This window comes from Pagrus major, chromosome 2 (assembly GCF_040436345.1).
Source record: "Pagrus major chromosome 2, Pma_NU_1.0".
Classification (NCBI taxonomy): domain Eukaryota; kingdom Metazoa; phylum Chordata; class Actinopteri; order Spariformes; family Sparidae; genus Pagrus; species Pagrus major.
The window spans coordinates 20,453,384-20,466,111 of NC_133216.1; the positions used below are offsets into that span (position 1 = coordinate 20,453,384).

The 12,728-nt window shown below is 39.3% G+C and overlaps 1 protein-coding gene across 1 annotated transcript in view; it reads right to left on the reverse strand.

Annotated features, from left to right (window-relative positions):
* Positions 1-12,333, reverse strand: part of rasa2 (RAS p21 protein activator 2) — a 30,119-nt gene extending 17,786 nt beyond the window's left edge. The window contains exons 1-4 of the mRNA XM_073482606.1: positions 12,042-12,333; positions 9,070-9,193; positions 3,551-3,654; positions 3,362-3,456 (exon numbers count right to left, since the gene is read on the reverse strand). Coding sequence (XP_073338707.1) covers positions 3,362-3,456; positions 3,551-3,654; positions 9,070-9,193; positions 12,042-12,099 — 381 coding nt within the window. The 5' untranslated portion in view covers positions 12,100-12,333. The remainder of the gene's footprint in view (positions 1-3,361; positions 3,457-3,550; positions 3,655-9,069; positions 9,194-12,041) is intronic.
* Between the last annotated feature and the right edge of the window lie 395 nt (positions 12,334-12,728).

The window sequence follows — 12,728 nt, forward strand, 5'->3', positions numbered from 1 at the left end:
TCTGTCTGTTATTTCTTTTTATTCTCTCCACCTGCCGCCAGGCTCAGCCTCCTGTTTCATGTTGTTTTAGGTTAATGGAGGGACCATATGACAAGAGCCACAGCAGCTGTGAATTTTGTCATCACTCAAAAGGCTCTTTACGGGGTCGGATGTGGTGAAGGCTGCCGGTCTCGCCTTCGGAAGTGTCAGAGAGAGAGTGAGAGAGTGAGCAAGAGAGTGAGCAAGAGAGAGAGAAAGAGAGAGAGAGAGAGAGAGAGAGAGAGAGAAAGAGAGAGATAAACAAAACGCCCACACACTTGCACTCTGTCTCTGCAATTCAGCACTTGGCTGAGATGGCGAGTAGTTCTTTCTGATGCAAGATAGGCCTTAAAGCCAATATAATCTTGACTAGATCCAAATGAGCCCATATCATAAGCAAATTAACACTCACATTACACCCGTCTATCCTCCCTTTGAGGAAATGGTATGACCAAAAAGGTGTGTATCTTTCTCCGAGCACTGCAGTCTTCTTTATTAGCTGCACAGGTAGACTGGAATATGTGCTAACAGTGCTCACAGGGTACACACACACAACCCTCTGTTTGACTACAAACCAAAGCAGCGAGGCATTGCAATAACACCTCCATCACTCACTGATGTAACTTTGCAGTTGAAAGTGTCTACTTGTGAGTGAATCAGTGTAGCAGCACATACCCAGAATAGTCTGGCGTGGGCTAATGGCAGCTAGAGTCAACACGTTAGCTACAGCAGCACAGAAGTGGTAGTGTAGCTGTAGTTTCACCCAGCACAAACCAGACCACAAAAACTGATCTGATCAAAGAAATGTACAGTTGAAATAGAACAACCCACATACATGGCCTATATGTGACAGAAACTAGAACTGCAGCCCTGAAAAAAAGATCAATAAAATGCTGAAAAACAGAAAAAGAAAAAGACAGTTTCAACACATGAGGACCAAAACCACCGTGTTAGACTAAATTACTGTTTTTCTGTTAGCATTTAGCAGTGCAGCTAGGTACAAAGGTACTACACATTGGTACAGTAATAATACATTAGAGAGAAAGGTTGATTCTGCTGTGAAGCACATACAATTCAAATGCTGTTTAAAGAGAAAAGAGTACATGTGTATGTAATCTACTGCATAAGCATCACTGGTAAATGTGAACTCTGTGTATGTGTTATGATATAATAAGGGATTTGAGTTTGTACATTGACGAAATGGATATTATATTGTCTAAACTTTTTTAAAATTTCTTTTCCATCACTGTATTTTCAATGTTATTGACAATGTTTTAATAAAAATAGCATTATCCGGGAGGATTATGTGAAGAGCAGTCACGTTTCCCTGCCTCATTATTTTTGTCCTGTTTTCAGGAAAAATAATTTGTTGCCTTGGTACCAGCACAGTACTTAAAAATAAAAAGTAAGCAAGAGTAAGTAGGTAAAGTGAAGAACAAGTAAAAATCATGCAACTACTACAGAGTAGATAATGTGCTTCCTGTTTCCACCGACACACGCATGCCCAATTTACGTGAATGGTCATGTGATATGCATTTTCAGGCGTGTTAGTATGGATGAAGATTAGATTTGAATTGGTGCTAAAAATGCTCGTCTAGATGGAGATCATCTTGTTTTAAAATAAAAAAAGTATTAGTGGGGATATAGCCTTGTGGTTTTCAAACTTTTTGTGTCCAAAAGGCAGTTTAAAATCTCAAGGCACACCTGTATTCATACCCATGCAAAATAGCCTCTGTGGCATGTTATCTTATAGATAGATAGATAACTTTATTAATCCCCGAGGGGAAATTAGGTTATCATAGCAGCGGGTACATTCAAGTACAAATACAATCAAAATACAAGGTGCAAATATAGAAAGACTAAAGTACTATATACATATACAAAAAACAATAAAATGCTTAAGTAGTTATAAAATAAGATAAAATAAAATACTGAGGTAAATAAAATAAAATCAGTTTTTCAGTTCAAGTTTGCATTTGTATTAAGTTTGCCTCTGTATTCGGAAATGGATGTGTACAAAGGACTAATATGGTAAATTAAAAACTTATCAATACTTGTTGTATATTTCAGTAATAATAATGATGGTTGTAACAAAATCCCATGGCACACCTGAACTTGCGTCATAGCACACGAGCGTACCATGGCCACCATTTGGAAACCACTGATATAGCCAATGGCATCTGTATGATAGTCATCAGTGAATGCTACAGCAGCAAACTAACTTCAGCCAGCTGCAACCAGTTTTGACAAAACGTCTTTGTCTTCATTTACACAGCAAATTTGTTTATGAAATAATTCATAGACCATTTGATCACATTAGTTGCAAACCTCAGAGTACTGATACCATCAGAATATCTCCTCTAGGGCTTTGGGCAGGTTGACATGCTGGTTGTATAAAACAACGGCTACCTGTATTTTAGGCAGTACTGGTTTTATTTGTATGATATAAAAAGATGGAAGTGAGTTGGTGACAGAAACTTAATGAATTTTGAAACAACATTGGTTGTACATTTTGGACAAATTTACATCTTGCAAGTGACAAAAATAATAACCTTCACAACAACAACAACAACAACAACAACAGTGAACATAAACTGCTAGCATGCCAAAAAACATAATCTCATCTTCCACAGGTTTGTCTCGCAAGTGTTTACAATGTGCAGACGTTTGCACTGTCACCCTCTTAAGCAATAACAGTGGATCTCAAAGTGATCAAGAGGACCCATGACGGAGTTCAAGGCGGTGCCCAGCAAAAAAGGGAATCATTTATTTTCACTATAATTTCATCTAAAGGTGAAACAATGACAGAATGTATGACTATTTAGGTCATGGGCTTTCTGTAATAAAACATCTAAAAGCAAAAATATCATCAGACTGTGGTCTGTGGTCTACTTTGTGTTAGTTTAGAGGTCTTTGATGAAGAAGACTCAGAAATACTCTACTTTAAGTCTTGCATATTAGATTTCATTCTCATTTTTTCAGTGGGGGCTGACAGTAAACAGCCAATCGGTGAACAGAGTTGAGCCTGTCTCAGGATTTCAAACTGTGAGAAACACACCAGCTTGGACAGAGACTATCAAACCTTACTTTGACATGGAAATGATCTTATCTGTATGCAAATTTTAGATTACGTGCAAGTGAGTTTCCTGCTTGTTATGTTGGGGTGCTGCAAGTTGTGAAAGCATACATCCCCTGAGACCAGAGGGAGTGGTGCAGCCTCATTATCAATAACATTAATGGTAAATTACTTCAAACACGCAGTCAAATACTCATCAAAATCATGACGAGATATGCCATAAATTGACAGCCAGTTTTTCATTTCAACAGTGAAAAAAAAAATTACCTGAACTTCTGAGTTAGGATCTACTGGGTGAAGGCTAAACCAGTGCTCCTTCCCACTGTATTTACACAGGTCGTCCTTCCGGATTGACACCTTGCCTGTGAAGAGACAAACATGCACACATTAACCTACAACTCATCCACTCAAATGAGAAAATAAACTTGTGTAAGTGCCTTATTTAATGCAGCTTACCAACAGGTAGTTCCCTTTGGAAAACGCTCTTGGCATAAACATAGAAGGATAAACACTGAAACGGGCGTGGGATCTCAAAGTAGAAGTCCTCTCCATAGAAAGGGCTGTAAATAAAGTAAGAGGTTTAAAATTAGCAAACATGGCTGAATCCTTCGGGGTGAGAATGTGTGTAGTGGCCTAAGAGGTATGAGGTGTGATAAACTGTGACCAGATTTCCTTATTCAAGCCGTTACAAATACGAAAAGGCTTAATTAATGATGTGACTCTTGACTGTCTGATACATCAGTGTTATTCCATTAAAAAGACTCAATTTGTCGTAGTCTACAACTAGTCTGTGGGAGAAATGCTACACTGGAAAACAAAAATAAAACAATCACATTTATTTAGAAATTTATAAAAAATAAATCATATTCATTTCAACAAGTTGGAAAAAACAGCCAATTTATTTCACCTGTTAACAATGTAAATAAACTTATTTCAAGAATTAGGATCAAGTGTTTTAATGCTCACATGATACAAAAGCATCTACACCCTGAGCACCTTATTATCTCAGTTTACACCTGTGTGTAGTGAAGATGCCAAACACACAGTTTTAACTTTATCTTTCCAAGCTGGCCCTTGACTCCTGGCAAATAACCACAGAGGTGGGCATTGGGAAAGACCCGCTGCATGACTTGCATATCCTGGTCCCTCAACATTCATGTCTGCTGCTCTACCAGCTCTATAGTAATATATCACTGTATCCAACCTGTGCACAAATGCTCGCACAGATAAAGACAGCGACATATAGTAGCTGCTGACTGCAGCTAAAACATGCTAAAGTACTGTGAGCAACACAATAAGTGTTACACAGTTGTACACAGTGTTGCATGCAGTTACAATCATTTTATGCACTGTCTGTATATTTATATATTCAACTAAATCTTTGACGTCCACCTGACCTATTTATATATTAACAAATCATGTGATCACTAAATGTAATTCCTCATGTACTGTAATGCCGTTTGCTTATTATAATGATCTAATTAATGAGATACAAGGCTGTGTTTATGGCCTTAGATTATGTAGGAAAAATAGACAATCACTGAATTAACTGCGCCAGGCAGTGTGTAATAACATTATTATATTTGAGCATAACCATGATACACACAAGATTTGTTAATTTACTGGAAAATGAACTGTCTGAGCAGAAGGTGGACAACACAGGGTGCCCTTATGACTCATCAGGCTTGTGGGGAATGTTCTTGCTATGTTGCGTGTCACTTTTGCCATCCATTCGCTCCAAAACCTCTCTTGTCATTTGGTTAATATGCAGCCTAACAGCGCACAAAGCCTGTAACAATTATCAGTGAAGTCTCATTTGTGCGAAGTTCGTGTACGTCATCAAATTAAATGGGAAAATACAAAATATGACAAAAAATCCTGCAAAATGAAAAGAAACTGGGCTGACTTGTGTATTTTAAGTGCTGAAAAATGTGATTTTGGGAACAGACAAATAGTAGAGCTAGAAGGAAAACAATCTACTGAGAAAAGCCTTTATTCTACTGGCAACTTTTAACTTTACATTGTCATCCAGTCAAGACACATGAAAGAAAACATTGTATCCCCAACTAAAACAAATTAGATCGGATGTCTGTAAATACTACAGGTTCCAAACTAAAAAACAACCAGAAGATAAGGTTACCACCATTTATGTATCTTTTATTTGTGCAGGAAGAACTTCTGATTTATTGATTGCCTTATTTAAGGTTCTACTATTGTTATTTTTTTCACTATAAAAGATTTGTGTCCTAATTAAATACAAGGTCAAAGTGATTCCAGCATATTTTAGTGCAGTTTTAGTTTTTATTTGAAAGTTTTATGAATATTTAGATGATTATTGGAATAATATTGTGAATTGCAATTATGTTGGACAGGATACTGAAAATGAAAAATTACATTTTCATATCATGTCAAGTGTCAAAAAGTAATTTGTAGCGGAACTTTGCATTAAGCTTCAATTTGATTATTTAAGACGTAATTGTTCATGTATTTGTATCAGGAAAATATTCATCAAGCCCTAGCAAGAGGCCCAGGTACAGTCTGGATGGGTTACTGGTCCAGTGCACCTAACCTGCATGTCTTCCGACTGTGGAAAGAAACCTGAGCACCGAGAAGACACCCACTGAGACACAGGGACAACATGCAAACTCCACTTAAAACACAACATGTGCTACAATGCTGCATAACCTGGCCTAGTAGCAAAGTGGTTACATCTCTTCTGTCCAGCACTGACCCTGTAGGAGCTGGCACAAACATGGAGGGCCCAAGCATCTGTGCCACTTGGCCCTGCCAACACAACCGCCTCACGACTGAGACTGCGAGCTAGACAGCTTGATCTGACACAGCCGATTGTAGGTTAAGCTCTACCTCAATGTAGGTGCTGCCTGCAGATGGACCACCTGTCCCAAACAGACTGAGCAGTGCTTAAAAGTTGTGCTGAATTAACCTTTCGTATGTTCAAGTAAAACTGCAAGCCATCTTAAGGTGACAAAGTTTTGAGGTTTGTTAAGTTGGAACATAAATGTAGCGTCAAATAATTAGCATCTGGCACATGAACAACTAGACACATGCTTGGTGAATAAAATAAACTAAAGGAATGCAACTCAGACATGTGTTTCCCTGTCAAACATTACATTACTGGAGTTTAGGGGTCATGACCAGGAAATTAGCTTTGTAAACAGGCATATCTGTGGAAATATTCACCACAAGTACAGAGGGAACCTGGTCCTGTAGCTCTTCAATCCCTGCACGGAGGCCTCTCTCTACAATTCATGCATCTTGGATGGTGAAATATCTTGCCTGACACTTCCGCACTGGGTTTGGCCAACACATCCAGTGTACGCCCACACACCCTCCTCAACATCACATGGAATTATGCACTTGTAACCTCTTTATTCTGTACACACTCAAACATACACGCACTATACTACTGTCCCCTCTGCTGTCATCATGCTAGCTAGAGCCACTCGACCACAACTGTTTGAACATGCCTGCTTTATCCAAGGGATTAGCTGCAATTAGAACTTCCATACAGCCCTTAAACCATTAGAAATAGGAGCCCATACAACAGGCATGAGTCACGCACCATTAAAAAAAAAAAAAAAAAGAAGCAGTGGGCCAAATGTGAGTGATTATTAAGATGTGCTAAACAGAGGCTAAGGTAGTTGAGAGTGACACAGAGAGAAAGACAGGGGAGAGCGTGGGAGGACACACTTCCTCAGAGACTGTAAAATCCTTTTGAACGGCACCGAAATCAGGAGAGAGAGAGAAAAAAAGAGCTGTTGTGAAATACCTAGAGAAGGCAAGCCCATGTTTACAGCCAGATGTGCAATGATGTAGATAGAAAGCTGAAAGGTTTTCTGGTGCCCATCTCCCACACCTTTCTCTGAATGGCTTGTGAACATGAAGTTATTGGTAAAATAGCTCGTTTCAGTCTGAATCACTTAATGTTTCCCAGCTAAAATGGTACCCTGCACACATACAGCTCTGAGTCACACACGGACAGTTTGTAAGATGTAATAATCAAATGGCTGAATTTCAAACCGGACGTTTCTCCTGTGATCGGCCTGCTGCAAACGTAAATGGTTCAGAATTTAGTATAACCCTTTCCACATGAGGGATTTCCTCAACACGTTAATTTGTTTTTTTCTCTAGCTGTGTTTTGACTTCGAGTCTTTAAACAAACTGTAACTTACACAAAGAATAACAGCATCCAAGAGTAATGTTCCCAAACTCCAGGCCATTCTCTGGATTTAATGTTAGTAAGCTGTGTCTTATATCCAGAAAAAGATTAGGCTCAGTCCACATCGAAACCTAACCTATGTTATTTAATACTTTGCCCGAAAGCACTCAATCATTGTTTTTTTTATCTTTAATATGAGAAGCGGAGATAATCAATCCATGTCCATAACTTAATCAACATTATTCCTGAAACAGTATGTTGCATGTTCATGTTAGAGCTGCAACGATTAGTTGAAAAAAAAATTCATCGGCAACTCTTTTAAAAATTTCATTTTTCAAGCAAACATTTGCTGGTTCCAGCTTCTTAAATGTAAGGATTTACTGTTTCTCTTTGTCATTTATGTACTGCTGCAATTAATTATTATTTTCATTGTTGATTAATCTGTTGATTGATTTCTTGATTAGCTGTTTGGTGCATAAAATGTGAGAAAATTGTGTGTCGATCAGTGTTTCCCAAAGCTCAAGATTAGATTAGATAGGCTTTATTTATCACACAACGGGGAAATTCACTTGTTACAACAGCATTTGAGATGACGTCCTCAAATGTTTTGTCCACTACCCAAAAGATATTCAGTTTACCGTCATACAGGAGTAAAAAAAAGAGCTGGAATTAGATCATTTAGATTTCCTTTCCCCCTTGAAAATGACTCACAAATTGACTATCAAAATAGTTGATGATTAATCTAAATTAGATTATCATAAACTACATTTATGATTATGGTTTTGTACTGTTTGTTCGACAAAAGAAACAAGTGAAGACCTGACTTTGGGCTCTGGGAAATTGTGATGAGCATTTCTCACAGTTTTTTGGACAATTTATAGATTAAATGTTTATTGATCAATTGTGAATTGCATTAGTAGATACAAGTTACATGCCCATGACATTTCTAGTGTTGAATGGTGTAATCTTGCAATATCTTGTATTTCTAGCTCTCTTAGAGCATCCTACATCATTTTAGATTAACATTACTGGGGCTGAAACAGATAATTACTTTCATTATCAATAATCTATTAATTACTCAGTAAATCAAGCTAACTGTCAAGACGAATGACCCCCTAAGTTCTAACACGGCACAGTCAAAAACAAAAAAAGGCATTCAACACAGGATGCACAAAAAAAAAAAACCTCACAAGGTTTGACATTTTTACTTGATGGACCGGATTGTACAAGCTACACATCCAACACCCTATAAAAAGTTCACTGCTAGTTCAAAACTTCCCTATGAGAAGGAAAAAGCACACTGAACCCAAAACCTTCGCCTGTGATTAAACAGAGGGATTTTCTTGTATAGCCAACATTACTTGCTACAGCTGAGGTGTGTAATGCTGGACATGATAAAACCCAAGACACTGAAACGTCTGTACACACCTTGCAATCACTTCCCCTCAGGAATAAGGTCTCTTTCTTCTTCTGAGTTGCTTAAAGTATCACACTGGCTGGGAAACTAGTCACTGAATACTTTCATACTCATCATGATATTCAACTATGCATTTCTTTTTTCAACTGATGGTATGAACCTGTTGTTTATGTTCACTTTGCACATCCTTTGTCATTATGTAGTCCAGTGGCCTTTCATGTTACTGTTTTTTAATTGACATGTTTTAAACATCGTACTGTAAACTGATAGCTGTAAAACACAAAACCCCAACTGGATAAAAAGACCATAAAAAGGGTTTAGAAATGTAGTCAACATGAAAATTGACTCCACACACAGAGTAAATTACTTGGTGCTTACCTAACGCTTTTGTCAAACACCTTGGTGCGGAACACCTCCTCCTGATCCAGACTTATGGTGCAAAAAGTGCAGAGATCCCTTTGTCGATTTGGACCTGAGACCGGACCCAGGTTCTTAGCTTCACCTACACCAACGAGAGAAGAACATCATTAATATTGACATGCATAAAAACAACAGTAGTCTTTCAGAAGTTAAAATGAAAATTAAATATAACATTTATATTAATATTAAATTATTGTTTTGGCAAATATTGTGAATGTGATGATTCAGGATTAGTGGGAATGATCATTTCTGCATCACAATTTTCACTTTCACTGAAATAACTAATAAAATCATGATCATTTGTTGGGGTTTGTAGCAAACAAAGAGGTTTTCTTACACCTGGAGAACAAGATTTGTAGGTCAGAGCATCTCTGCAGCACTACAGTAATTCATTATAATGCTGTTTTATGACACATTTGTTGTTGATATTGTTATGACACAACAAAAAAATGCAGCTTTTTGTCATCTGAATATTGCACTTTGCATTTAGATTAATTGTGGGGCCCTACTTTTAGGTACGCTTGACTTAGAAGTGAACTAAAGTAGCAGTCTTCAAGTCTGACAACTCTGAAAAGCTAAAAAAAAAAATGACGCAGAAGGAGCTTATCTTGAATCAATACAAGCACATGGGATTGCAATCATACACCGCACACTTTTAAACTATGCTTTTACAATCAACATCCTCATCTTCACAAGGGGACACGGGCTCTTGCCAGTTGTCAGGGCAAGCTGCAGAGCGGATGTAGCTGAAGTAGACTTGAGGCTCCTATGTGGTTAAAAACATGAAACATTGACTTCCTCAGCATAGCCAATGGCGACGACGCAGCGCTGATTCACAAATGACAAACACCTTTGTAACACACGCTGCTTGCACACACTTGCATTACATCGCAGGCAGACCCAGATTACATTGCATGATGTTTTGTGCAACACATGTATAATCAATCACCAAATCAAAGCCAGATAAATTGAACCTAACTCTACAGAACAGCTAATTGGAAAGTTACTCGAACACAGTCAATAACAGTAAACACGATCAATAACTTCACAACGAGTCTCATTTGGACTGGTGGATTAGAGCAAAGACAAGAGTCTAAATTGGTCCTCTAGCTTTGGTTAGGTTAAGTCCAGGTAGAGTCCTAATTAAGTAAAGCCACTGGTGAGATCAGCTTTTTAACAGGCTATTAATAATGGTGTATGGCTAATCTTAGGAACGGTCAGTGAAAACAGCCAAGTTGTCACTAAGCTTGGACCAGGATGACTCGGTGGGAGTAAAGCACATATGCAAGCAGACACAAACACATACAGTATACTATGGCCAACCACTCCTGCTGCCATCGCTTCAATAACACTCCCACTCAAACAGAAGCATGTCACCTGTGAAAACCGTGACCTAAAGGTCAGAGAGCAAACAATACTTTGTCTTTTTAACAACTGGGCCTTATCGTGATTTAACTCTGACGACAACGCAACAAAGGGAACATTTCAAAGTACGCAGGCCTGTATCTGAAATCTGCTACGAGAGTACATCTTCACACAATACCACCTCCATTGATGTAGGCTAAAGGAAAAAGGACAAAGTGTGAACGAGGAAGAATGGAGTTTCGTAAGACTGCAAAGTGAGTTACATGCCATTATAGTTCCTCTATTTTGTTCTGCTTACCGTTTTCTCATTAATTCATAGTAGTGAAACTGTTGTCTTCCTATTGTGTGCTGTGCATACAAGCCTTACATACTAGCAAGTCTTTAGTCACCTTCCAGTAAATATAAAAAGCTCAGCCCTGTTTATAGCCGGTCATTACATGGTCTACATTTACGTTTACTTACTCATTTAAAACGACAACAGGAATACAAAACTCTGCTTCAGTACCAGCTATTTTAAACTGAATGTGCAGCAGCCTGTTATCTCTGTGTACAAGTGCATAGTTATGAATCTCAAACTTATGATGACATTAATTCACATCTTGAATTTGAGTAATGGGACTAAACCACATGTATACATTCCAACAGGTGCACAGCATGCAGGTACTCCAGTGGACCAGCCCCGCCTGAGAATGAGGATGAGGAAACTTGCCTGACAGGCATCTGACTTTAAAGCCAATGTTTCCGATTTAGATGCATGACTATTGTAATACCATAATAACTACACTGCTCGCAAAATACATTATTTGTTGCTCGCGGGCAAAAGACAACTCACTCATTCCCATGAAGGGGTTTAATCATTAATGTGGTCGCAACTGATGAGACATGACAACTGCATTTAATTGTTTCTTGATGAATCCCTCCACATCCAGGTCAGAGAGCCAAGACATCATGTCCCCGGCTTGGATATTTAACATTAGCTAGGCGTGTGAATAAAACTCTTGACAAGCTCACATTAAACTCTAAAGCGGTGAGTGATCACTACTTTGCTGCTCGAGATGTTATTTGATAAGCGTTGCCTTTGGGCTGAACATAATGTTGTAATTATCTCACAGCAGCTGAGTTACCTGTAACGTTATGACTGAATGGGTGAGTGACGCTGGACTGACACGGTTGGTACAAGCTAGCCTACTTTGCCACCAGCGTTAAGTTAGCTTCCAGGGCAGCTCGGTCCGCACAAAACGGCCCCATGTTGAGCACATTTCCATTTCTAACGCGTATAAAACACCCAGGCAGCTTGAGCGTCTTCACTGGCGGTCGTGCGGCCGTACTCGATGAATGAAATCATTCACAACAAGCTAGCAGCAGCTGCTAGCATGCTAGGCTAGCTTGACGTTGAGCACCAGCAGCCTGCAGCCCGACCAGATGAACTGGCTGCCTCTGCCTCCTCACTACTGCTGGTAGCACGCCGCGCCCTCCGGCTTCCCCTCTCGCCGCTCGCTGCCTGTTCTACCGACCTCTCTCCCCCCGCGAGAGACGGAAAACATCGACTCGCCAGTCAAACTTACATATTTTACCCCGCAGGCTCTGTAAAATCCGAATCCTCGCGTCGTCCTCTTCCGCCATGGTCAGAGCTGACTGTTGTCGCTGCTCCGGTGCATTCAGCGCTGGTTTATCATATCCGTTTATGAATGCAGGCAGAGTGGAGGAAAGCCAGCCCCACTGCCGCGTCACGTCAGGTCCCGTCCGTACACACTGGTGCCTTAAAACGTTTGGAGAAATATCAAGCTTCCTCAAAAGTCGAGCACCTCGCTCTAGCTTGTACTTAAATCTGGAGATGGCAGGAGGTTTAAAGAGGATTTAAGGTCTCCGTGCTGTTGCTCATTATGCAACGACAGTGCTCGCAAGGAACTGATACTTTGACTTGTGAAGGTAGCTTAGCTAGCTAATCTTGGTTACCAGTGCTGTAGGTTAGCTAACCGTGTCCTCATGACATGCTTGTGTGAAACAGATTTAACTGGGTGTGAATGAACTGCCTCTGCTCTGAAAACTCACGTCTGAGCCGCACAACTAATCAGTCAGAAACTATGTAGCTACACAGGTTACATTTAAATGTGAGTGACAATATTAATGTGTCTGCAAATTCACCACTGCTAGCTAAGTTAGTTTCATTTGTCTAACATTCTTGGAAAAGTTAGCAGGCTAATGTGTAGCCATTTTTTTTTTTTAATTTAAAATGTAAGTCTCTTAAACTA